This window comes from Leopardus geoffroyi, chromosome A2 (assembly GCF_018350155.1).
Source record: "Leopardus geoffroyi isolate Oge1 chromosome A2, O.geoffroyi_Oge1_pat1.0, whole genome shotgun sequence".
NCBI lineage: Eukaryota > Metazoa > Chordata > Mammalia > Carnivora > Felidae > Leopardus > Leopardus geoffroyi.
The window spans coordinates 102139666-102167544 of NC_059331.1; the positions used below are offsets into that span (position 1 = coordinate 102139666).

Below are 27879 nucleotides of genomic sequence, written 5' to 3' on the forward strand. Positions count from 1 at the left end.
AGAATAAAGAAGTGAATTATTATGGGCGTGGTGGTAAAGGGTGGTGATACAGGGGCACAGGGAGATGAAATCATTCTTTGATGTCCTGTGTTTAAAGTGCTGGTCCCTCTCTACATGAAAGTTGGGCATATTTGGGTGGGTTTGAGGGAGAGGACTACACTAGAGATAAATATTTTGGAATCAACTGTAGTTAAATCAGGAGCATGAACAGATCACTCAGGAAAAGCATGAAAGTTAAGAAGACTATTTAGCTAAGGATGTGACCCTGGGAAAGTCCAACATTCACATGGCCTGCAAAGGAACAGGTGTCAATGAAAGACAGCAAAGTTCTGAGGAAGACTAGGGTATAGAATATCAGAGTCAAGGTCACAGAGTTTGAAGCAGGAAGGAGTGGTTAACATTGTAAAACTGTAGAGAGGAAGTTCTTTAAAGTCTGAAAAACATTTGACAGGATTTGGATTTTGGGAAGGCACAAACATTCCAGGAGAGTATCTGGGCTGAATTAAAAGACTAGGTAAGTGGAGATTTTTCTTTTTTTTTAAACAGTTTTGATGAGAAGGGCATGGAAAGAAAGCAGGGAGTACTCTTTGAAGTAGGGGGCATGGTCATGGGCTCAAGGTGAGGGTGAAGGATTAAGTTGAGGCGGGTTATGAAGGTTTGGGATAGGCAGGAGAGGTAACTATCCATTAGATGTTCTCAGAGAATTGATCCTGTCTGTACCTGAGGTTCTTTCATTTTCTAGAGCTTTTGCAATCACCGATTCAGTGCCACATAATGTATGTGCCAATGGATGTCAGGAAGATACCTTTGAAAAATGTTTAAAGGAGCTGATAGGTATATGCGGCCGAGTGTATTTTGCACAAATGGCGACAGCAATATTTTCAGTCCTAAATGGGAGAGACTTTGTAACTAACTGCCTTAATGAACAGAATGAGGAAATGATGCTATGTGACTCCAAGACAGAAGGCAATGCAGCTTCCAACTTGCTCTTGATGTGGGGTTGCTACCACGCTGTCAGGAAGCCCCAACTGCCCACATGTCTAGTGGTTGATGCTGGCTGCTGGCTAGGTTCCAAGGGCAAGCATCCCGAGAAAAAGAGCCAGTTTGAAGCTGTATTGTCCTTTGCCTTGGAAGTCACAAGGGGTCATTTCTGTGCCCTGTCTGAATTCCTGACCTACAGAACCTGTGAACATGATAAATGGCTGTTTCATTCTACTAAGTTTTGGAGTAATTTACTCAGCCATAGTAACTGAAATAGCATCCAAATATCCATTCAAGTGAGCATGAATATTAGGGAGAAACAAGATATTCCTGTATCCCAGACATAGTCCAATATGGAGGTTATTGTTCTGATCCCTCTCGAATTCAAGATAATAATTTCACACACTTCCTAAATTTGAGCTTAAATGTACCCTAAATGTCTATGCCTAAGCCATTACTTTATCTCTAAAATGGGATAAAGGGTTTTGTTTTGTTTGTTTTTGCTATTTCTGTATTCATAGTAATTAGTATTTTATCACATCTAAATAGCTTTCCAGTGTGCTAGCCTACTTTCAAAAATAATTTATTGAGTCTCTATACTACCTTTTCCTATCCATGGGCATTAACTTAGACATACCCACACAGAGGGTTTATTTTTAAAGCAAGCCTTACCTCTGTAAAAAATAACAGAGCTGAAATATTTTTCAGATCATTAAAGAGAAAAAATAATTAAAATCCTCTCAGTAATTTCCAAGAAATAGCCAAGCAACATCTGAGAAAACACATGTACATAAAACTGTATTTTACAACACTGACCATGATTTCTATTTAATTTCTATTTTCATATTCTGGAGCTCAAATGTAGAAAATTGAGATAATCATGTTTTTCAGTCTTAGGGACATTATTTCTTTTCTAGTTTAGACTGAGTACATTGAAATTAAAGGAAAAAAATACAAGATACTTCTTTTGCACTACTGAGTAAATACTGAGAAAGCTTATCAGCATACTTTCTCCTCCCTTACACCAACCTTGACTTCACCAGAAACTCCCTACCTCCAAAATCGCCAATTAAATTTCATACTCTTTGATTACAGCTTCCTATCCTTGGGACTCACTTTCTCAGAAATCCCCAGTATAATAGCCAAGGTTTCATTCTCACTGATAGTTCAGATCCACTAACCTCCTTCCTCATTTTCCTCCTCATCTAGCTTGTACTCTGTGGGCACCATCTCTTTGGCTGATATCATCAGCATTTCTCATGTCCACTCTCATTTCTCATGTCACATTTCTCATGTGACATTTCTCATGTCACAACTGCCTGGAAAACTCCAACAATGGATGGATCTAATCACCCACCTTCTCATGTCTGTGCCTGCAGTAACTTGTATGCTGCTGAAGAAAAGTCACCCATGGCACAGAGTGGTATTATCCTATAAGTGTGTGAGTGCCAATACAAGTATCCCAAATGGTGCCTGTGTGGGACTTAAAATACGTCCCTTCCTCAAGACACTTCACTTCTCTGTCAGGAAGCTGGGGTGATAGCTCAGTTTTTTAAGAACAAGATACTTTACTGCCCTCTGCCAGTAACCTGTCATAATATATATACAAACCTATGCTTATGATGTGAATAGCGCCCCTCTTGGGCATGACAACTTTGTACAATGCACAACCTACAGAGCTATACATGATGGCCCTGATGACTACTTTCAACTAGGCATTCAAGACACTGAATGTTTCTTTAGTCAAATACGTCATGCTTGTCCTATCTTCTCAAACCCAACTCTTCTTTTTTCCCTTTATTCTCAGGGGATGTATATTTCTGATACTTCAAGGAGAAAACTGGAGCCATGATATGGGAACTTCCTAATTTTCCTACAATCAGATCCACTGTCTTTCCACCATTTCTTTCCCCTCTCTCCCCCTCTCTTTCTCTCTCCTCTTTCTACCAAAGACCACTCTCATTGTGTGGGCTCTGTATTCTAATCCTTCTAGTCTTCTAGGTGAGGACCCACCAGCACTACAACAGCCCTTTCTCTTCATTATCTTTAACTCGGTATTCCATCTCCCTCCCATTACTCATCTGTAGTCAGACAAGCTTTAGTGTCTCCTATCAGGAAAAATCAGGCTCAAGCTTCTTCCACACTCTACTTCTCATCCAATCTTCTCAAAAAGAGATGTCTCCATGTCCATATCTCCCTTTTCCTCATATCCATACATGAACACTTACTCAATAATCCTATAAAATGGATTTGGCTGATGCTATATCTGGAAACCTTTTATTCATATTGATACTTAATGTAACAGTGGGGAAATTTAGAGTTGACAGATTCTTCCTTTGAAACACTTTCTTCTTTTTTTTTTTTCTTTTTGGTTGCCATGATACCAAATAATCTTGCTTTTTCTTTATTTCATTGGTGTCTCCCATACTTAACCCTTAAATGCTGAAATTCTAGTCCTTTTTCTCTTCATATTCTAAACCCTCTCCTAGGGGATCTCATCATTTCTCATGCATTATCAGTCTCAGATACCAACAATTCCTAAATGTATCTCACCTAGTCCTCTTTGTGGAGCTCCAAAATGAAATACACAACCTCTCTTGAGAGTCTCTCACACTCAACTCCTACATAATGTACTCAAAGAATAAATTACTGTTCTTATGCCCGAACTTGCCTTTCAACCTGTCTTCCTTGGTTCAGTAAAGGCTACCTCTTTCCACTATGCTAGATATGTAGGGCCCATCTTTGACTCTTCTTCTCTCTCCATAGGTAAGCCTTCACCAACTTCTGTCCATGCTAACCCCAAAGCAGATCTTAAATGCCCCAACGTTCCCTCACGTTGATTATTGCTGCCCTTGTCCAAACCACCGTCATTAGTCACCTTAATGCTACATTAATATTTTCCTTCAATCCGTGTTTGCCCTCCACTCCCTTCCTCACCCATTTCTTAGTACACTTTCAAAAATACAGCAGAGTAACCATTTAAAAACATAAATCTGTTATTTTTCACTCCCCCCCCCATTTTTAAATAGCTTTTCAGTGTACTTAAACTTAAATTCTGAGACTATTACCTATTGTACAAAGTCCACCATGTCCTGCCTCCTGCCCTTCACTGACTATCCTCCCACAACCTAGATCTCTTTCCTCCCAGCCCTTTTTCACCTCAGGACTTCCCTGCATGCTGTTATTTTCACACAGAGCTCACCCTTGAAACTTCTGGCTGTCACCACTGCATCCCTCAAGCTCCAAACTAAAATCAGGAACCCTACACAGAGAAGCCTGCTCTCCCTTTCCTATCTTAATTAGGTCCCAGTTATACTCCCATAGCAAACTATAATTTTCTCTCACAGATAATGTCACAATTTTTAGTTATGTCTTCCTCAGTATGAAATATTTATTGTGTGTCTATCTCCCTATTGCTTACGTGAGGGCAGAGATTGTGGCTTTTTTGCTCAGCACTGTATCCCTGGTGCTGTGCACATTGTAGTGGTTCAAAACTTTTGTTAAATGAGTGAATGCTAACACCTAATGGTACCTGTAAATTGAAGTACTGCTCCTCTTCTTCTATTATTGCAATGAGTCAAGTAACCATATTAATGGGAGCCTGTTAAGAATAAGGTAGTCAGCTTGTCCAGTTTATATAAAATAGCACCTAGTAATGGGATAGTCAGATACCCAGGAAATGCCCTGAATGCTACATGTTCGTATTTACACATTTATATCTATCACTTACATTAATCTATGATTTCTTTTCTTTAAATTGCTGTCTCCTTTTAAGCTGTGTGCCCTCAAGGTTGCCTAGCACCACGTGTGCTCAATGGGAGGAAACTCACACATGCTTGGAGAATGAGTTACATCAAGTTGAGGATGGAAACTTCCAAAGCACCAGAAGCAAGCACAGAGAAACCCCAGGATTGTTTTCGAACAATGAAGAAAATGCAGAAAACTGGCCAAATGCCGTGGGATACAGAGGTGCTGACTGGTGGGGAGAGCTGCTGAATTCAAGTATCCACTACTGATGTAGCTCATCGCTTCCAACTGTGGTTTAATCATGTAAAGACAGGCAGGAAAAATGCTGGAAGCAGATACATTGCTGGTTATGAACATGCCTATGTGTTCTCATACTCCTGTGCTCGCATGCTCTCACTCTCACTCTCTCTCTCATACACACACTTCTCCAAAACCTGGTAGTGCCTCTAGGAGGTAGTCACCATAATGCTGTTTTTCCTTGTTCTTGACCCCCAAAATAAACAGCCTGGGGCACCTGGGTGGCTCCGTCGGTTAAGCGTCTGACTTCAGCTCAGGTCATGATCTCACGGTTTGTGAGTTCGAGCCCCGTGTTGGGATCTGTGCTGACAGCTCAAAGCCTGGAGCCTGCTTCAGATTCTGTGTGTCCCTCTCTCTCTCTGCCACTCCACTGCTTGTGTGCTCTCTCTCTCTTTCTCTCTCTCTCCTTCTCTCTCTCAAAACTAAATAAACATCAAAAAAAATTTTTTAATAAAAAATAAACAGATCCTTAGTATCTATGAGTAACTTCAAGCTTATTTCCTACTATTTCCCAGGCAGAAAGCTTGGCTGGTGAAGTCAGTCTCATGACCAGCTCTCTACCAAGTCATGCTCTGGCTGAAAGGAGCACTAGATCTGGAGTCCACCAGGCAAGAGTCTCTGTGCCAGTTCTAGCAGGCTCTCCAGCACAACCACGTGTAAATCAAACTCTGGGAGCCTCTACCTTCCTCCTTATGACGTCTCTCTCATGGCACATGAGATATGACTTATAAAATGAAAGGTGAAAAAAATGGAACACTCTGAGTGTGAGTAGTTATTATTAGAGATTGTTCCCTCCTATGGCTTATGAATTTTAATTTGGATAGAAATATATTCAGTTTAGAATAAAGTGGTAAGTTCACCCAATTTGGATGGGACTTCATGTACCCTTACGCAGTTCTGAAGGGACAGGAATCTAAGGAATGCCATACAGGGACCATAGTACTCATCTGAATGCCAAGCAACCCAGCAGATTTTCTCTTAAAAGTGTATGTCTTATCTCCCCACCTAAACTGTAAAACTGAGGAGGGGATGATTTTATATCTCTGTTCTATTTTCCATAGCATCCAATACAACAGGCACATTCAATAATTGCTCACTGAAGCAACGGAAGGAAGATCAAAGAATGAAAAGTAAGCCTAGAGTTTCTGTTGACAGTAGATTATCTTTGAAGTGAGTGCTCTTTTTGCAAATGTAACTTTTTGCTCCTCAATCAAAGCAAAATGGTAAAAATCCACAAATATTGCCACAGAGAAGGCAAACATCTAGGAACTCACATGTCTTTTTAAAAATCTGATTTTTTTCTTGATCAACATTCCCATCAATTTTTTAGCTACTGTTCATCACAGAAGGGTCAGTCTGCTTCTCTGGGGGCCTCTTTCTAGGAGACTCAGGGGAACCAGAATCCTGACCAGTGTTTCAAGGAAAAACTCTGTCTTTACAGAAGGCACAACATTAGATGTTAAAGGATAAGGCAGACCTTGCTGACTCGTTTCAAAGGAAGATAATGAGGAACAGCAAGGTTGTAAAGTGCTTTTGAAAAAAAAGAATTATTCTCCCAGTGACAAGGGATTCTCAATTAATGCACAAACAGGCATATAAAAATGCTTGAGAGAACAAATGAAAAAGGAACAATATTTTTTACTGAAGCAGTGGGACAAAATAAATAAATAAAGAGTACCGAAGGGAGTCACAAAGCAGATCTCATTTAAGGTCCTTGTATTGGGCTTCTATCTGGAGGAAGCATGCACATTTCATTACTAAGATAGAAACAACATAGGTAAGGTTGATAGAGTACTTAACCTCTTTGGTTTAGATGCAAAAGGCTTTCCAGACTTCTTTACGAGACGTAACTGTCATGTGGACGGATGTACACTTCTATCTGAAGAGGACCCAACAAGATCACCTATTGGCTCCTGCATCTAAAACATCCAAATTAGTCTACCTCTTACTGCTTTAAAATCTACAGAAAAAGGAAGATGTTTTTCAGTTCCCTTAGGATTCTTCCCACATTAACAGTTATTCCTTCAGGATCTCTACTGCCAAGTAGTGCTGCAACCTGGTCTGATTACAGAACTTCCAGTTTAACTGCAAGGGAGTGTGGGCCAGCACTGGATGGACAACATGGGCAAGGTCACAGAGAACATGGAGAAGGGGGAGGTTAACAGAGAAGCAGAACAGATCCTTGAGCAGAGATTCAGCATGACAAGACCATCAAGACCACTAGAGAAGGTTTATTTAGTATAAGAGTCTGGGTGAGAGGTTTGGGGGGAGGGAGAGGAATGTGAAAGGGGCAAGCAAAAGAGCAGAAGTGACATCTGCTACGAGGTCTTTCATTAAAGCCCCAGGTGATGAAAATCCAAGACTAGGGTGGTTGCAACAAGAAGCAAGAGGAGGAGACCAAGGCAAGGAGCATTCTGAAGGACGTCTCAGTGGGCTGTATATGATGGCTGACTGGATAACAAGAGTGAAGGTAAGGAATGTGTCAGGTTTTGAGTCTTGAATCTAGGAGACTGGTAGGGCCATCAACAAACCCAAGTAAGTTGTAAAAATAAGAGGCTTATGTGAGGAGGAGACAGGACATGGAGAGAAGGCAATGTCATGTCAAGTGGATTGTGGTCTGTGAGGAGACCCACAGTCTTAGATTTCCTAGGGTGTCCTGTTATCGTAAGTGAGAAATCAGGCCTAAAGGGAGAGGTCCAGCAATCAATACCTAGAACATGGAGTGGCATCTGTGATACTGGATTAGCTCACTTAAAGAATTGTGAGGACAGTGAAAAGAGGTTAGAGGATCTGATGAAGATTTTGAGGGACACTCTGCTAGTCAGCTTGAGAAAGAAAAGGCACCTGTTATTGAAATGGAAGGAAGGATAAAGGAAATTTTCTGGAAGAAACAGAACAGCGAATAGCTGAGAAATCATTTCCTCCCTATTTTGGGACTATGGTATAGCTCACTATACTGGTGTTGTCATTTATGTGTCTGTCTCTCTTCCAGTATGGTAGTAAACACTAAAGGCAGAATGTGGTCTACCTCACTGCCTGCTTAGGAGTTTGCAAGAAGACTGCCTCTCAAGCCTGTCTTTGCTCCAAATAGGACAGGCTGCATCCAAGTAAAGCAGTGCAGCTGATGAGGCAGGGTGGAATTTCGCTCCCCTGGATATCCCTGGGCTCTTGGGGTGTGGAGAGGAAGAAATCTAGAAGATCTAACATGACCTTTAGAAGGAAAAGGAAGGTGACTGAGGGTGCAGGTTGGTGAGCTTACCAGGGAGTGGCCCTAGGTTGGAGGCCAAATTGGAGCCTAAGGTAATCTGAGTTACCATTAGGGTGATTCATCAAGGGAAGGTGGCTGAAGCTCCTAGAACATTGCCAAAGAAGAGAAAGAGATGGCTTATCCCAGCCACAGGCTTCAGGGACAGAACATGCAAGTATAGACTGGCTATCCTGCAGCAAAGACAAGAAAGGAGCCTGGGGATTAAGGGTGGCTTCAAGGACACCATCTTCTCTGCCCACCTCCAGGACATAGCCCAATGTCCTCCAGGGAGAAGAAGTAGGATGGAATTCTGAAAGATCATCCAAAAAGAGACTACTTAAACTAGTGCTAGCAGGAAGACAAATTTTTAATAAACTCAGCATTTAAACTGAAACGAGAGAGAATATTTAACTTCCTTTAACTGAACAAGTCTAGAAGTCCCCACCATGCATGGGCAGAAAGAAAACACTTCCAGTCTAGAAATAAGGAGGTGTGCATGTAGATGTGACCTGAGAAAATTTATAATCCCTTGCTCCCCAGCCCGGCCACATTCTGTGTGGCAATGAGAAAGTTACTTAACCTCTTTAAGCTTCAAAATCCTTGTCTGTCAAGAGGGAATCATGATAATGAGCCTATTTATGCAAAATGCTGGCACATGATAAATCTTTAATAATGTATTTACAAATTTTGTTATTTCTACTATTACATTCAACTTCAAAGTTTCATTTGTCCTATTCAAGAATGGCTGAACATTTGTCAAGAAATGCCAAGGTACTATATTCCTGACAGTCTTCCTTTATAATTTCACAGCCTCTCATGCATGTCCATAAATGTCATTCTACAACAAACGAGAATTACTGTTTCATACCATCCCTGACTCGTTCTCAACATCTTGGTACTCGCTACAGAAAGTACCTCACAGCCAGGACATTATTTCTTATGAATAATGTTAGCCCTAACAAACCACAGAGTAAAACGATGGCAGTGTTACAGAACCTGGTGATGAAGCCTTCTCTGTCTTAGGATGATCTTGTCCCAAGAGGATGGACCAGTTCCAGGCATTAGATAAACCACATGAACTAGGAAGGATGTAGAGGGGGGAGATTTACTTGTGATGCTGCATTTTTTTAACATGCATATCAGGCCACTAACAGTGCCAGATAGCTCCTGGAAAGTTCCCTGTGTTGAACATGTATAAATGAATTCTCAGAATTGTTTGCCATGTGCCCACAAAGCAGCATGATCTTGAGGAATGAATTCTAGATATTAACTAACCTGAGGCTCAATTCTAGCTTTTTCAGTTTTCTGAGTCAGCCTGGAGAATACTGAGGGGAATTTAATGGAAATAGGAGAAAATATTTAATTAGCAAGATTAATACTAATTGTAGATGAGCAAAGTAAGCATATGTGAGTGTCTGTGGTATACAAATCTCCAGGCTCTAGGGTTTAAGAAAACATATATGGTGATTGCCAAAAAGCACAATAATGCTTAATATAGTAGAACCCCTGGGGGAATCAAGTGGTTTCATTTAACTGACTTTTCCATATAATTCAAGTTCCCTCTATTTTTTAAAAATATTTTAAAAATAAGAAATCTTCATCTATGAAACACTTGTCCTTTTGAATGTCTATCTTGTTGAAAGAGCAAAATCACCTTTTTTGATGGATCAGTCGTCATTATGAGCATCAGCTATCCCACAGTGGTGCTCTGGGAAAATAAATGTCAAGATGTGGTCAAGGATTCCCCAGCAAGAGAATCACCTTGGGAGCTCACTGAAAATCAGAGCCCTGGGCCCCACCCTAGGCCTCCTGAATCAGAATCCTTAGGTGGGACTCAGGGTTCTCTGTGTCCAACTTGATTCTCAGAAGATTCTTAAGCTCACCGTGGGCCACAAAGGCCCTGACTCAGGGTTGGTTGTATGTGTGTCCTTCACTGGAAACATCGCATGGCCTGCTATCTACCTGTGCCTATTTGCTGTAGGGCCTTGGATACTTTCTTCTTAGGAGTCAAAATCTTTCCATACTGTACTGGTTTTAAACCTACAGGCTGATATGCACAGGAGCCTTGGAGAGAATGCTGGCCTTTGTGATGTCTACTCTCCATCCATGAGCCTTACAGCATTTGTTCAGACATTGGGCTCCGAGCATAAAGTATATTGCTACGGATTCAGGCACCTGGCCCCAAGGAACCCATGCTGAACACCAGTCATTTCACTTCAAAAGTGCACTTAGAGAGCAAGGTACAACAGAAGTACTAAATGCTGAATACAGAAATGTGACTAGATTAGAAGACAAATTGACAGGTTGCCTCGGTGAGAAGAAAAACTCCAAATACTCTTTAAGAGTACTAGTATAATAAGTCTTTGGGGTCAGAAAAAATGAGAACAGAGGATGCAGAATGTGCTGGAAGATGTGGCTGCTACTTTATTGCAAAACTGGTCTCCTCCCCCACAAAAACATTTTCTCTCACTACACACAGGGATCCACTTATTGGATTAGCAAGAACTTGGGGCAGAAATGGTAGAAGGAGCATTAATTTTTTGGATTCAGAGGACCTGGGTCCAAATTCCAATTCATATAAGTAGCCAAAGGTAAGTCAGACTCTGCCTTTTCCGTCTTAGCTTAGAAACAGGACAATGAATTCATGCCCTCGCTGAACTGCTGCTGTCTAGCTTTAATGAAGTAATGAATATGAAACAGCTTTTTAAACTGAAGAGCATTTTACAAATATTTAATCAGAAATATTCCGCATTGTGTACATATTTAAGTGGCTGCTACATCTATCTATATGGCAGAATGCTAAGAAAAACTCGAGGCTGGGAAAAAATTCAAATATGTTAATTATCTCATATAAATAAAGTGATCATATTGTTCAGTGTAGACTTAAATATCGGCTGTGCTTTTGTACTAGAAAAAAGTTATCTTTAAAATGAGCAGTATTTTGACTTTTGCACAACTCATGTTTAACATTCTCTTAAAATACGTTGTTCTTACTTTCTCAATCGAATAGGTGAAAAAGTTGATTAAGTCTTTTATTTTATTCTCAAAACCCTCTTTCCTAGCATCAACTTCTTAATGTTTACTTTACTTACATGATGTATTAGCTGAAATTGTAGAATGGTGGAGGAAATGGGGACATGCCAGGCAGAGAAGAGAGGCAAGTAGGTCAATATGGAAAACAAGAGGTTTGCCCCAAACCCAAAATACACTACGGATAGGAAAGAGGGACGCTAACTTTGGAAACCATTGTCTGGCTCACATCACTACTTTTAGCTGTTGCTTTTTAAAGTGGAAAGATGTGCAAAAATTAAAAGAAAGAAAAAGAAAAAGAAAAAAGAGAAAGGCCAAACTAGTTCTTTCAGCAGAGAATTAAAATTAAAAGCAGACGGAGGCCCAGATAATAAGTACCAATAAAAGCTTTAGCTGACATAGCTTCAATTTACAAATCATTGGCTTTTCCTGGCAGGGCTTGGGGAAGGAGGGTGAGGAAGCATCGCCTACACAGTCTGGATGTGGAAGATATGGAAATCTTTAAAATTAAAGATGCTTTCAACTTTTTAAAACATTGATTTATGGTGACTATGATAAAATCTGGGTGAAACCTGAGTCCCCCATGCAGTCTGAAAGCCCTGGTGGCTACTAAGTCCCTATGCCTTCCCAGTCATATCTGATTTTGACATGTATACTTTGTTTGCGGGAGCCCAATCTACAATGTGTGTGCAAAAAGATGCGTGGTTTAGAACCTGCATGTATTTCAATTTCTTTTTAGAGCATTAGGAGCATTAAGAGGCCCTTGTAAGAGTATTAAAAATAAACTGGTAATAAATAAACACTGGGAAGCCAAAGGGAATAGAGATTGATTCACGACAACTGATATTACTTCTCTAGAAATTTTAATGACAAGGGGCGCCTGGGTGGCGCAGTCGGTTAAACGTCCGACTTCAGCCAGGTCACGATCTCGCGGTCCATGAGTTCGAGCCCCGCGTCAGGCTCTGGGCTGATGGCTCAGAGCCTGGAGCCTGTTTCCGATTCTGTGTCTCCCTCTCTCTCTGCCCCTCCCCCGTTCATACTCTGTCTCTCTCTGTCCCAAAAAATAAATAAACGTTGAAAAAAAAAAATTTTAAAAAAAAGAAATTTTAATGACAAAAATCAGGGCTCACGGGCATGTAAGTATGCTTGGTTTCATCTGTAAAATGTGTAAGACTACCAATTAAAAGGAACTGATGAAATTGCTAGATTTAGAGAGAAGAGTTGAGAGAGATACTTAGTGCCAGCAAGATGTATGAGCATATTAATCAGCATGCACGAGAATTAGATGTGGACAATGAACACAGAACATGTCATTCAAGCCAGCAGAAAACCTCCACGTTAAGAGATCCAATACCAGCCTATACAATGCTGCAATGCAACTGCAAGGACCTAATGTGGGGTCCAAAACACGGAGGCTGTTCCCTCTAAAATAGTTGCCCTCTCCCCCTTTGATTCTGTTTTGGGAAAGGATTTTTCCCTGCATTCTCACTTGTGCAATTTGGACAACTCCTTCCTTCCAGGACGCAATTGAGAGGAGATGGGAAAAGTTATCTGCTTGCTTTCTCACCTTTTCCCTAAACCCTTCAGGATATGCGAAACTCTGCTTGTTCCAGTTCTCTTAGAACAGTGAAGGCTTTCAAAAGAAGCATTCTCTTCTTTCTTGATTTTGGTGGGTTTCCCTCAGGCATCTGCCTTTGATCCTTCTTTTCTTCAGTGACTTCACCACCTCACATGGCTCTCCCCCTGCTGATGGCTCTTGAAAATGACTTCATCTTCCAACTTCATCTGGCTGCCCATGTGACATCACCTTTGGAACCTGGCTTCTCATCTGTTTTTGTCAACTTGGAGTTTCCTCTCATTTTATCTCTTTCCTTGTACCAAATCTTATCTGTTCTCACTCATATGGTGCAACTCCAACCTCATTCTCAACCCTCTCCTCTCATCCCCCAATCTAGTCCTCTGCCACAGAAGCAATCACTATTGCCAGGTTCTCATGTATCCTTTCCCCCCTAATTTAAGATGAAAAAATTAAAGGGGAACAAGATCCTAAATGTAATAAATTTTACTCTGCTAGCTTCTTTTCAGTTTCCCTATGTGAGAAATTTATTTATTTCCTATACATTAATCTATGGGCTTTTCATATGGTTCTTCTTCCCTATATGTGGGTTGTTTTCCAAGTGTCTTTGCCTGGACCTCTCTCAGAACATGAACTAATACCCATGAACTACGTTTGCTTATAAGAATGCAGAGTCCCACCTCTCAAGCCCAGAGGAGGGGAGGAACTATTTAAAGGAACAAAAAAGAAAAACAAAAAACAAAAAACAAAAAACAAAACAAAACAAAACAATATTCTTCAATTTGTTTATATAATTAATCTATCTTGAGAAGTATCCCCTATTCCAATGTCAGCAGTCACTAGAAGAACCACAGTAAGGAATCAACATCTAAATGACAATAGTTGTCTCAAGATCACAGCTGGGGAGTGAATTTAAATAGATGGATGGACAGATAGATGGGTAGTTGGATAGAAAGAGCCAATCAACTGTGAAGTGTTACCAAGCCCTAAAATCATATTTCATTTGATGGGAACAACAGAAGCCTGATTAATGCATGTGGGAATTGCATGTCAAAGTTATACCAATGGCCTTTCAAGGGCCTGCTTCTTCTTAGGGCTCCCTGAGTCCATGTGAAATTGGCCCGTGTAAGATTTTAGGGATCCTGTATATGAATTTCATTCATCTTATGCAATGATGAAGTGTAGGATAATTGCTGAATATGCAACAGAAGTTTTTCAAATAGTTCTATTACACATAGAATTGTCCTGAAAGTTTTATGCTAGAAGAGTTCAGCATACACACTTTAAAGCTGCTTTCTATTCAAAGTTTTACTTTCACCAAAAATTTCCTAAAGGAGGCAACATGAAGCCACCGTGAGAGAAGTAGCTGGTGAAGAACTGTGCATGCTTCAGCGAACAGAACCACCATGAACCAGTCATAAATGGGGTGACATGTGGGCGTCCATGGCTAATTTCCCTCTGAGATTAGTATTATGTCAGTTTTCTGGAGATCAAGGAATCATCAACTATCTTCTTACTATTTGCTTTTTTTTTAAATCTCAGAACTGTGAATCGAAATACCAGTTTTCTATTAACTCATTCTTTTGATAGTTCAAACAATAAAGTATAGACCAACTTAGGACTTGGATGCAAGAAGATTCTGAGTTTTCCTGAGGGACGGGAGAACCCATGAAACCACTAACAGCCTTTGAATCCATCATGTGGCGATTACTACTTGAATAAATCTTGTTAGAAATGCTTTGTTGGGGGTTTCTCAAAAATTAACCCAATCAATTTAAAGAGTGCTACTCAAAACCTTTCAATATCCCTTGATGGCAAACTAACACAGAACACAGATTTCTCCCAAAGTAATTGTGATGTAGAGCTTTCTTTCTGAAAGACTAACTCTCCATAGCCAATTAAAAAATCCAGTCTGATGTAGAAATGACAATTTAGAAACCATCAAATCATGATTTTTTCTCCGTCACTGAAAAGTCTGGTTGTGAAGAGGAATATTTCTAAAGAAAATTCTTTTTAACTCAAATAAAAGCAACGTACAGTATTGTGAAGTTACTGGCATTCAGGAAGTAGTATATTGCCTCTGTTGGAAATTAAATAAAATCACATTCTATTTTGTGTACCTAAGTAAGCCACCATTTTGTAAAATAAGAATAATAGCATAGTGGGACAAATCTCTAAAGCATAAACATTTAAAACCAAAGTGCTTAGCTAACCCAGCAGCTACCACTGTCTTTTTTTTACACTAAATTCCTTAAGATGGCAAGAATTGCAACCAATTTGCCAAGAGAGAATAAGAGGACTAGCTGGGAAAGATGAATTTGAGCTGTTAATCAAAAGGAAGAGGCTAATCTAGAGGGATAGACAGATATGGCAGACTCGGAGACTAGAGAGACAGTAACTAGTATATCATACTTCTTGAATACAGTGATTTTCCATTTAACCATAATCTAAAATGACACCTTCTTCAGGAGCTACCAAAAGTAGACAGAGGCAGATGGAACAGTCTGCGGTTGGGCTAGGGGGAGGGGAGGGAGAGTGTCATGGGCACTAGCCACTCCTCTGACCCTGCAGCCAAAAGCACAACATGATGAAATACGGAAATAATGAATCCATCCAAGACATTCTAGCTGCTAACACACTGAGAAGGCCTTGTTATAAAATGGGCTCATTATACGGCAGCATTTTGATCTGGAACCTGATGGTTCTACTCAGTAAAATCTTATGTTTTGTATATTATCACCCATGAAATTCTAGAAACCAGGTTTGCATATGCCATCCAATACATGTAAGTCTTAGGAAGAAAAGCCAGACAATTTGGCAAAAGGAAAACTATCTTGGACGGGATCAGTTCACACTTCGATAACACACTTTTGTCCAGTCTACTCTGAAACTTGAGAGTTAAGCAGGCTTTTCCTTCAAACAACTGGAGAAATGCCATATGCAAAGATTTGATACCTCTCTCAAGAGAGAAGTAGTCCTCTCCACTCCTCTGTGAAAAAATATATTTCAAACCAAAACATTTGCTTTTATGCTATTCTATAGGTTTATTTTTAAACATATCAATATTTACTATTCTTACAGAAATTACAGAATATAAATTATGAATTAGTACTGTGTAGACAGTATTTTCTAGGATGATAAAATCAAGCAACTCCTTGCTCGTATAACCTAAGTCTTATTTTTATTCAATGGAAGGATTAAATTTCATTCAGGAGTACAAATATTTATAAGATGCATATTATGTTTGTTTATTATGCATTTGGGGTTCAAAGGAGGGTCTTGAAGAGCTATTTGCACACCAATACCCATAAGTAGCACTATTTACGCTAGCCAAGTGATGGAAGCAACTTAAATGTGTCTGTCGACAAATGAATAAGTACAATGTGGTGGTATAAGCATACAGTGAAATACTACTCCTTAGAACTATTATTATTCCTTGAAAAGAGAAAAGATCCTGCCACATGCTACAACATGGATGAACCTTGAAGACAATATGCTAAGGGAAATAAGCGAGTTGCAAAAAGGCAAATAATGCATGATTCTACTTATATGAGGTATCTAAAGTAGTCAAATTCATATAAACAGAAAGTAGAATGATAGTTACCAGGGGCTGGAATGATAGGAAGGGCAAATGAGGAGTGGTTGTTTAATAGGTACAGAGTTTCAGTTTTGCAAGATGAAAAAGTTTTGGAGATCTGCTGTACAGCAAAGTGAATATACTTAACACCACTGAACTGGACCCTTAAAAATGGTTAAGATGGCAAATTTTATGTTATGTGTTTTATCACAATTAGACATTTTTATTTTTTTTTTTAAGTTTTTTTTTTTTTTTCAACGTTTATTTATTTTTGGGACAGAGAGAGACAGAGCATGAATGGGGGAGGGGCAGAGAGAGAGGGAGACACAGAATCGGAAACAGGCTCCAGGCTCTGAGCCATCAGCCCAGAGCCTGACGCGGGGCTCGAACTCACGGACCGCGAGATCGTGACCTGGCTGAAGTCGGACGCTTAACCGACTGCGCCACCCAGGCGCCCCAAGACATTTTAAAATTCTTAAAGCTTCTTAACTTCAGCATGCATTAGAGGTGTCTATAAATCAAGGGCCAGCAAACTCTTTTCTGTAAAAGGGGCAGAAGCTAAATATTTTTGGCTGTGCAGACCACAGTCTCTGTTGTAACTACTCATACCCCTATGGTATCATGCAAGCAGCCATAGATAATATATAAATGAATGGGCATGGTCATGTTACAATAAAATCTTCATTTACCAAAACAGGTGGCTGGCCCATGGGCCATAGGTTTCTGACCCTTGCAAAAGTATTCTCTAAATAAAAATATAATTATACTCATTTTGTAAAAATTTAAGTCTCCTCTGCCCAAGATTTATCTGGTGAGTGAAATATTCTTTTCCAGAGTCTAAGATTAAATCAACAGTGTCAAGACCAAGCCGACTCAACAAGACCAATACTTACCCAGAGTTAAGAGGAAAACACTTCACTGACAAAGGACATGTTAGCTCTGTACCAGTGTCTACACTTCTCTACAGATGAACTTAACAATTTCAGACCTTAAGTTAGAGAATGAATATGAAAAATATTACAGCTGGAAGAGAGCTTGGCGGTCATCTAGTACCTATTTCTCCTTTAGTGATTGAGAAAATCGCCATAGACTTACCAGGACCTATCCAAGCTGTCCCAGCTGGTGTAGGCAGGGCTGGAGACAGAGGGTAGAGCCATCCGAACTCTGAGGTCATGCTCCTTTGTCTCTATTTCCAATCAGGAGCCACAGCCGGCCAGACACCAGGTTTGTAAGTTATGTTTCATGCCTGCTATTCCAAATGGTCTTGGCTTAACCCTGAAACTAATTTTTGTCATTTGCCAAGTTCAGGGGGGAAATTAATAAAGACACATAGAGCCCCAAAGGCCTCACCTCATGAAATTTAAACATGAAAGCAAGGGTGTAATTATTTGTTCCCTTCCCAGTGGTACCATATGGAAATGGCATGTTTTTCCTATGGCATTCAGGTAGTATAAAGAAACCACCACCCAAGGGTAAGGTTTAGCAACTCGATTTGGTCTTCTTGGGGGCCACAAAAAACAGGGGCCCTAGTTAAACAACCAAAACAAACAACAAACACACACCAAAAACCAACAAAAGAAAATGGAGAGTTATGAAACAGATAGGTTAAAGAGTGTGTTAGCTTTACAAAAGGAACTTTCACCTCATCAAAGAGCTCAAGCCAGTGCATAGGATTGTAACACTGGAAGAGACAGAATTGATAATGGGCCAAACACCCTTCCCTTTTATGTATGAATTAAAGCAAGTCCTGGAGTCAAGGCACTGCTTAAGCAGACACAGTGGTGTTGGTCTATTGTGTGGACCCAAACCTGAAATTCTCCATGCTCACTCAACACAACTCATTGGGGGGTCTCAGCCCTGCCCTTAGCACTGAAATGAAGCAGAATACTCTTGTAAGCCAGAAAGCTGGAGGGCCCAGGCAAAAAGGAAAGGCTTTTTATCTCAGAATGAGGAGATGGCTGAGTGGTGATACTCCTGCATCTCTTGGCGTCTCCAGCTCCCGTGGGACCTGCCCTCAATTGCTAAAAGAGCCTGACCTCTGACAAAGACCAATGATTTCAGCAGTAATTAATGATACTGTCAAATTAATTAACCCAAGTCTTTGTCCACAGGAAAAAAAAAAAAACTCTCTAATGTCAATACTGCTGTTTACTAGTCCTTGACCAAGCTCTATAGATCCAAACCTTCAGTCAGGACACAGGAACACCATGGGCTGATGACCCCAGCGAGGTCCCACCTATTAAGCCATTTGTTAAGAAACCTTCTCACAGTAACATATCCTTTGATAATGGGACTTTAGTAAACTAACAGCTCTCCAAAATCTAACACGATTCTAAAAAGACACAAGCCCGAGAATGCCACTGTGTATCATTCATATTTCCTACAATATGTTTTAGATACCCTTTTGAATTATGGTGATGAGACCCTAGACAAATGCTGTAGGATTTCATTAAGCCATTTAATAAATGGCCCTCATTAAAACGCTGGTTCCCTTGTCCTTGTCTATAAGGACTCTGACTCATAACAAATGCCCACGTATACATTTCCATATTATCTCTTTAGAGGATTCAGAACTATTTTCTTACACCTAACACGGCTTTTATTCCATTTAGAATAATTACCCTCCATCCCATTTCTGACTTTCAAGAAAAACAAGACATTTAATTGACCACAGGAGGACTCTCTCAAGGGCATCAGGCTGCAAAAGCTCTTCTGTGAGCTCACAACTTAAGCTGATGTAATCTGCTACAAGAAGCTGACTTCTATTTTTAAATCATACCCTTTTACTCTGCCTTCAAAGGGCACATATATCACACGTTGTAACTGCTCATAAAATACTTTGTGGTGTAGTCTCCCGTCCATTTCCCTCCTGGGGTGAATCACACTGTCAGGAGGGGCTTCCTACTGCTCACAGTCATCCAGCCCTGCACATTTAAATTCATCCACCATTTCCTATTATTTGGTCTTTAGGAGAATAACTACATATGGCCACACTCTCCAGGTGTCTTGTTTATCACGGTAATTTTGACAAGGAACAGATGACTAGCAGGGTCCTTCTTGAGGGCTGGGATCAAGCTTTTCCACCTCTTTGTATTTCCATCCCCAAATATAGGCACTTAATAAATGCTTATTAGTGTTGCTGCTGAGAGATCTGTCATCAGGCCTATGTGCTTCAAAGGTTGCCAGAATGAAAACAGATTATTTGCTTTGTTTAATTTTAAGTTTTTCATTCATCGTTTTGGTCATGCTCACGGTGTGTTATTTAAAAGTTTCTTAGCACTTTGAAAATACTATGAGAAAAGCTTTGGTTGGAAGGGAAAGTACACTTGATCTTGCTATTTATTTATTTATACTTATTCTGCACATTTCTAAGAAGACAGAAGACTCTGTAATTAAAGTGCTGCTACTGTGGAGTGTAGGAGAGGGCAGAACATATATTTCCCTGGTCTACGTGCATCTTGGTTCTGTGGCACCCCATGTCTCACCTAGATTTGTACAAGAGCCTCCCAAGCAGCTCTCCCAGCCTCAAGGCTTGGGTCCTTCCAACCCCTTCTCTATATTTTCTGGGTGAGCTAGTGAGAACACAGAGGTGGTTATGCTTCTTTGGGAAGCCCCTCCTATGTGTTCCCATGATACCATGTGCTACCACAGGCAATGGTTCATCATACTGCATCAAGTTTACTTGCTTGATCCCCAAGTGACTACATGTGACAGGAGGGCAGTGATCACGTCTACTTATTCACTACTATACCTTTCTGCATCTGGCCTACCAGGTAGCGGGGCTTCCATATCATTTGCTGGATGAAAGAATAAATGAATGAATGCATACTAAAGATTGCAACTCAGGGGATCACATCTGTGAGGATGAATTAGAATTCTGTCTCCTCAGAAAGTGTGAACCCAAAGAACTGAATTTATTGAAAAATACCACTTTTCGTTCAGGATTCATCAGTTGAAATATGAAGGTGACAGCTGGCTCTGCAGAGACTGAAATTCTCCTTCCCACAGTGGCACCTAAGAAGCCACCCACAGCCAGACCCCTCTCCCAGAGGATATAGAAAAGTGTTTCAGTAGCATGTTTCTGAGAGATAAATGGAGACTGTTTAAAATGGAATCCCGCTGGGACAAAACACTAAAGCTTGCTCACAGGTAAATTTCATGTTATAAACTCCAAGCAAACAGCACATTCCACAATTTAAATCCATTCCAAAGAAAGTGGCAAGCCACAAAATAATAATGTTACTTCTTACCTACAAAACCATATGTCAATTCCAGGTGTGGGTGGTGGGAATCCCTATCGATCTGAGAAACAGAGACTGGAACTTCAAGCTCAATGGCTGGAATCTGACCATCTGATACGAGTGCTAACTTGGGGGCCAGGTGCTGGCCAGTGAAAAGACAAATCTGGTCCCTGTCCTCATGGACAGTCCTGCCTAATCAAATATCCACTTGAATACAGACTTCTTTAAAAAAAAAAATTCTTTCCCTAAATTCAAAGTACACCATGTTCAGCTATTAAATTAAATCCAGGGCACATGGGATTGTAGAGTAAGGCATTGCTTCAGCTACTTCTGCATGGCAAAAAATTTTTTTAAACCATATTTTCCAAAATCAACAGATTGATGACACTAAAGAGTGGGTAGTGTTTCAACATTCAACCCAAATGACGAAGAGCTTGGTTTTTATTTCATCCTAACACAGCTAGTAACCACCCTCCAAAACAAAACCAAATAAACACAATTCCACGTGAAATTCTGCCTTCCAGAGTAAGTGTATGTTTATTTTTATTACACGGCACAAAAAAGGCATTCAATAAATGTTTGTTGGATAAATAAATCACAGACAGGTATTACTATGAAAATGACTGCCAATTTTAGATATGTTCTTCAACTTTTTTTTTCCTCTTAAGGAAAAAAATTATGCTTATTTTCTAAGATTCTGACTTTCATTTCCTTGTCTGACCTTGGACTTGTTACTTAACCTAGGTATCACTTTCTTCATCTATAAAATTAAATTTGTATCTTGATTATTGTGAGGCTTAAAGGAAATAGTAAATATAAAATGACTGGCACTATTGCCTGCAAGTACGGTCTTGTTTGTTTGTTTGTTTGTTTGAACTTCTCTACTCCATCCTCCTCCAACCCCCGAATAAAGTGTCAAAGACAAACCAAATTACTGGCCTGATTAGAAAGTCAGGAAATTTCTCATGTAGGCTGGGCCTTGATTTTCTCATTTATAGAATGAGTGAGTTTTACTAGTTCATGCCTTTTCAGTTCAGATTTTCCATGAATTCAGAAATCTGTCTTGCCAAGAATTTAGATGCTGCTACTACATTAAGGTTATCTATAATCAGAAAATAAACTCCGATTCCCTTCATAGAGAGGGATTCCAAATTGCAAACGAAAATAAAATTTGGCTTTTAAAAGAATTTGTATCAATCTAATACTAAGCCAAGAATTGGTGACCCTATTCTTAAGCAACAGAAGGTCCCTCCTTTCCCCCATCACACACACACACACACACACACACACACACACACACACACACACACAACCTCCTACGCTCTAGCAGGGTTTCCCATTTACAACTCCACATGATGTACCTAAAAAGAAATCTTGGGATTTTAAGCAACATCACTAATTACAAATGGATCATTTGAAATGAGTAAGATAATTGACACAATATTATGTCAAACCTAACATTTGCTTGATTTTTTTTCTTTCACATCCTGAAATACATCCAAATCAACCAAACAAAGAACTACCAAGACTGTACACAACAAAAAGTCATTGCATATTCATAAATACTCAGTATATGACTGCCACCTAGTGGTAGGATCTGTCATCGTATGGCCAAATCTCCAAACAGCTAAATTGACACAAGAGAATTAAAAAAACAAGGGAATATTGTTCTTCTGCTACTCACCAGTTATTTCAGGGAAATTTAAGAGCATACCCACCTCCTCAGCAATCTATTTTCCTCAGACAAATTTCTGAAGTGGTCTATTGCAGATGCCACATTAGTTAATCCCACAACCAAACCCCACTGCTTCTCAACCATTTCACAAAACAAAGGAACATTATTATTCTATTAATTTTAATACTCATTAGCAATTAAAAAAGATTTCTCCAATAGCCTGTCCTCACTTCCCACTTTCATTTGACCTAATCTTGATTTTTAGTTATGCATGAAAAAGCATTTTAAAGTGACAACCTTACAAAAAGTGTACATTATATGAAAATCCGACTTCAATTAGAACTAGTTACTAAATCCCAGCAATTTCCAGCTGTCTCTTCTATCTTACCCTTAGAGAATTATATATCACATTAATTGGTATTCTGTCACATAAAAAGACACTGGTGATGATTAATTGCATCCTTGGTGCTTTTGAGTTATGTCTTCTTCACTAGAGTGATTCAAATCACACCTCATTACCTTTCAGCAGGTACCCCTCTTGGTAACCTTCATAAAATATCCTACCTTCCTGAACTTCTCCATTTGCTTGTAGAGGTCTGGATCAAGCTCCTGTGACACATCCTTCATCCATAATAATGCCCCTCTGTATTCAGTCCGGCACTGCTCCATGCGATTCACCGTCAGCCAAGTGTCTGAGATGGCCCGGTGCCGAAAAGTCTCCACTTCTTGGTGAAATCGACACAATGGATTTCGCAAGGCCAACCTAGACAAGAGGATAAAGCCATAATCTTGAAACTAAGCGGGCCATCAGTTTGCATCCTTGACAGTTTACCAATCTTAAACTCATGAGCCTAGAACACTGCCTAGAATATAGATAATGCTGCAGAAATATTTAATGGATTATAATTGAAACGTATGAACTGATGAGTTCACCAGAAATGATTACCCATGTACTCATTCCTTAGATAACTGTTACTTGAATGTACCATTGGGAAGGGTTTCCAACAGTACTGTTGGGGGTGGTTTCATGCCTGGGCAAAGAATACCTGTCTGGAGTTGGAACCAATCCTGCGTTCATGGAGAAGGGTCAAGGCATAACCATTTCCCATTTCTATTCTTGGCATTCCCTGCTTCTGCTCCTCTGAAGCCTGGCTCTTTGAGAAGGGGTGGACTTGTATTTGACTAGGGTCTCCCTGGCTAGGTCATTGTTGGATTACTTTCCAAATGCTAGGAGTTCTGCTCCCACAGTCACAGAGAATAAAACATGAACAGAAGAATTTTTAAATGGTCTAGGAAGGGAGAGAAGCACTGTGGATCTACTGTGTTAGGTACATTCAGATAGGTTATAGGATTGAGCCTTATAAAGAAACAAAACTTAAGGATTCTACCATAAATGAATGTATACCATACAATGAAGTGGATAGAAAATAATTATTAGTTGTAACATATCATCATTTATTAAGTAAAAAAAAATGTTTGAGGCATATCAAACTTTAGATGCAATATTTTACAGGGGAGGGAAATACTGCTTCTCCCATCTTCCTACCCAAGATGAGTAACATTACATGAATTACACTCTTAAGATACAGTTGTCTGCATGAACTTGCAGGGCACAGGTTCAAAACATAAAAATAAGATGAAGAATTACATCTCAACTGAAATGCAAACTTATTTAGCGGAAGGGAACAGTGGTGTTAGTGAGCTGAAGTCAGCGCTTGGCATCTCCACCAGCTTCTGCAGTGCCTCACGTGTGTAGAGCGCAGGAAGATTACAGATGGGCCAATAAACTGGTTAAGAAAAAAACCCTTTATTATTTTCTCCAGTTTTCCTCTTTTCTGTAAAGCATTGTTTTTAAATAGTCAGCACTTCTCTAAAAGTAGTTTGCTCATATCATCCTACCAAAGTGTTGCAGGTGGTTTTCAAAGACATATTATGGTGCCATAAAGTAAGCTTGTCCTTTATCACCATTGGATTAAATTTAATACCCACCTTTCATCAAATTGAATGCACAGTTGTAGCAATAACTATCAAATAAGTCAGTAAAACAAATGCTGGTGTGAAGGTTTATAAAACTGGAGACTTCTATTTAAAGAGAGAAAGAGTCCTCAGCTGTCCGCCTAAGAATCCTGTTCATTTCTGGACTCCTTCTTCTCTTCCCTTGGACCTTGCCAATTTCCCTAAACTGGCTGAAAAAGAGTCTTATGAATAAAATATTCTCAATTTCTTTGACTGTTGTAAAGTTAGACAGAAACCTTTGAAGAGGTAATGACATGATGATAGATGTTAAGATCTTGAAGGAAAGAAAAAAGCATACAAAATCACTTCCATTTTTTTCTGTAACTTGCTTCGCACAAGATTAGAAAGGTGAAAACCTGTTCATTTGTGGTACCAAGGACTGAGTCTAGACCAAGGAAAAACTCAACAACCAGAAATACCAAGCTTTAGTGGAAGACTGGTACACATTTTCATTGATGAAAACCTACACAAGGGGAGTAATTAATAAACTGCCTAAATAAAGGTCTACTCCAAAGACATTTATCATTTAGCAGGAAAATGTGGAAGTGACCCAAGTAATAAACAGAAGGGCTAGGGTTAAGCATATTGTGGAATGCCCTGGAACACTATGCTATAGTTGTTTTTTAAAATGTATACATGGAGAACAAAAGGTGTTATGGCTATTTGATCAAAAACTCAATTTGCTAAGTGATCAGCAAGCAGTACTCCAAAAAAACTGTCTGGTGTGACGCTGTTTCTATTAAAAATATATCCCAGCATATTTCAAATTACATCCATTCGAGATCTGAAAATTCAATTTTGTCAGAGTTTTATGTCATCCTCTACTTTGTTCATATTTAGGAGGACTGGTGTGGATGTCACGTGCCCGGTCAGCAGCTGAGTGCTGTGAAACCAGGGCCACCTTGCAGGAGGTCACCTCCCAAATTTTAAAGTTGTCAAAGCTGCATTAAATTATGGATATAGTGCAGTTTGCTAGTTTATAGTGGTGATACTTTTAAGTACTCTTTGCATTGTTTCTGTTGATTTCTTTTACTGTTTTTGTTTATATCCAAAGGTTAGATTATATAAACTTAAGGTACCACATGTGTGTTCTGGGAGATAATTTGGTACACAACTCTGAAATGGTGTAACTGGATAGCCATGTTATAAAGTAATTATGTGATCAGTAATGGCAACCTTACAGTGATTGTGTCCAGGGATTTGGCTTTGTTTCCCATAAGCTGATGTACAACTTGGCATACAGGTATGTATAAGAATTTTTCCCACTGAAATTAGTGAAAAGAATATGTTTAACACATGAGAATTTACTCTTTGAAAGATTTATTGAGAACCTATTATCTTGGTAAGGCTGGGGAAAGTATATATGCATAGAAAATACCTATCAAAGCATTACATGTGGGTCATCTGTATTTGGAAATTTTTAATTGCTTTTTAATTTTCTCCTTTGGACTTGACTCTTTTAAATTTTTTCAGTAGTATTTTTACAAGGAAAAACGATTATAAATAAGATTGATTAAAAGGCACAACTGAAAATTATAAGCAAACACTTTTCTTGGAAAACAAGTGCAGAACTATTGGACATAGCTTCATTCAACTATGAAAGTTGGCACTGCCCACAAAGTCAAGGTCCAGATGTTATTAGGGAAAACCAACGTGCCCAGGAGTAGGACCACGGGAAACTGACACAGTTGGTCTCTTCCTTCCACCCCACCTTTTCCAGGTTTTCATTGAAACTTGTGTAACAGGCTGATGGCCTGCTCTTGGCCCACAGGGACCAAAAGAAGAAGAAATTAAGATAAGAAAATTTTGGACAATTGGAGGAAGCAAAATGTTTGTAACCTGAAAATTTTTGGAAACTACCTACATGTCTTTTGTAGGTATAATCTTGCCTAATATTAGTAAGTGACATGTTTAGGCTAATTAGTGACTGGAGGAAGAGGAATGGAGAAAGAGTGTCACTTTCCTCAGGCACTAAATGCAACTGCATGCAGAGGCTCCTGCTTATTCTACACCAACCATAAAATGAGTCATGAGAGTGTTAAAAAAAATGTCACTTCTCTGCCACAATTTCCTCTCTACCGGAGCTTCTCAAACTTAAATGTGCTGAATCAAAATCAACTGGGAAGATCTTGTTAAAATGCAGATTTGGGTTCAGCAGTTGTGAGATGGGGCCTAAATTCTGCATTTCTAACAAGCTTCTAGGGGATACTGCTGATGTTGCTGGTCCAGGGTCTGAGCAGAATGGGTCCGGGAATCATGACCACCACCTCTCCAAAGTTAATTGGCCTACAGAGAGCAGACAGGGAACACTTCCACCTGGTCTCATTAGGCTCCTGCTTTAATCAGAGGCTGGAAGGGGATCAGCCTGACTGCTATGGGCCATGCTGAAGGTCAAACATAAGCCTAGGCAGCACTCAGAGTGATTGCCAAATGAAACGCTCCCTACAGACCAGAAGAAATATGAAAAAAAAGAAAAACTTAAAAATTAATAGGGAGGAAAAAAAATCATACATGTTATCTTAATCAGAGAGTTAAATACAGACTAATAACTGAGAACAGAGTAGCTCCTCAGTCTCAGGGGAGAGACTTCTAAAGAACAGGAGAGTCCCCTCCATGGCTGGGTAGAGGCCAGATTCTCTGCTGACCCCCCAATGGAGCCCCAGTGAAGGCCACACACCTTTGCTGGGAAGAAAAGCAGAGGGCCTTTCCCGTTGCTTGCATCATCTTTCCTGCTCTGGTTTTGTCTTGGAAGCCTTGGGATCGGAGAAATTTTCCCAGTTCGTTTTCTTCTTGAGACAAGACTGATGAAGAAAAGACCAAAAGGAGCCATGAACAATGAGCATTTTTATTACAGAGAGGAGAGACCCACCACAAGTTCCTCTCTCTTTTAGAGGGAAAGACAGGGTGAAATTAAATCCACGTGGCAAGCTACAAGGTAAGCCCTCCCCCCACCACCATTTAACTTTCATGCTGTCCCTTCATTTGCAAAAGGAGAGATCAAATTCACTTGAGTACATCTGTCAGTGGGTTTGGTGCCCTGTAATCAGAACCAGAAAATGACCTCTGCACTGAAAAGCGAGCCGATAATGTGCCCCTTCGAGCTGAAATAAAGAAAGTTGGGTTTGTCAAGTATGACTGTGGGAATCTTTTGTGGCTGCCTATAATATAGGGCCGGTTTCCTCTGCTTATTCTCTCTCACTGGCTTTTTGATCTCTGCTTTCTGAGGTGCATTCTACTTGATTGCAAAGCAATTCCATACCTTATTCATGACATGAGTTTTTGGTTGGAAGTGGGAGTGGGGATCAAGGGTGGGCAGGTAATCGGGTTGAAGTCTCAGTGGGGTTTTTAAATGCAGAGCTGGAACTATGAATTGGTCATGTCTAATCCTGGCCTTATTTTTAAAGACAACCTCAGATGACACTGCTGGTAAGACAGTTATTGGTACAGCTTTCTGCAGATTCATTTGACAGTAAACATAACATGTCACAGAAT

The 27879-nt window shown here is 39.8% G+C and overlaps 1 protein-coding gene across 21 annotated transcripts in view; it reads right to left on the reverse strand.

The window, feature by feature from the left end:
- Nucleotides 1-27879, reverse strand: part of ICA1 (islet cell autoantigen 1) — a 151283-nt gene that overhangs the window by 88911 nt on the left and 34493 nt on the right. For all 21 annotated transcript variants that reach the window (XM_045494911.1, XM_045494910.1, XM_045494904.1 and 18 more), the window contains 2 exons: nt 27065-27188; nt 22936-23134 (listed from right to left, as the gene is read on the reverse strand). In XM_045494911.1, coding sequence (XP_045350867.1) covers nt 22936-23134; nt 27065-27188 — 323 coding nt within the window. The remainder of the gene's footprint in view (nt 1-22935; nt 23135-27064; nt 27189-27879) is intronic.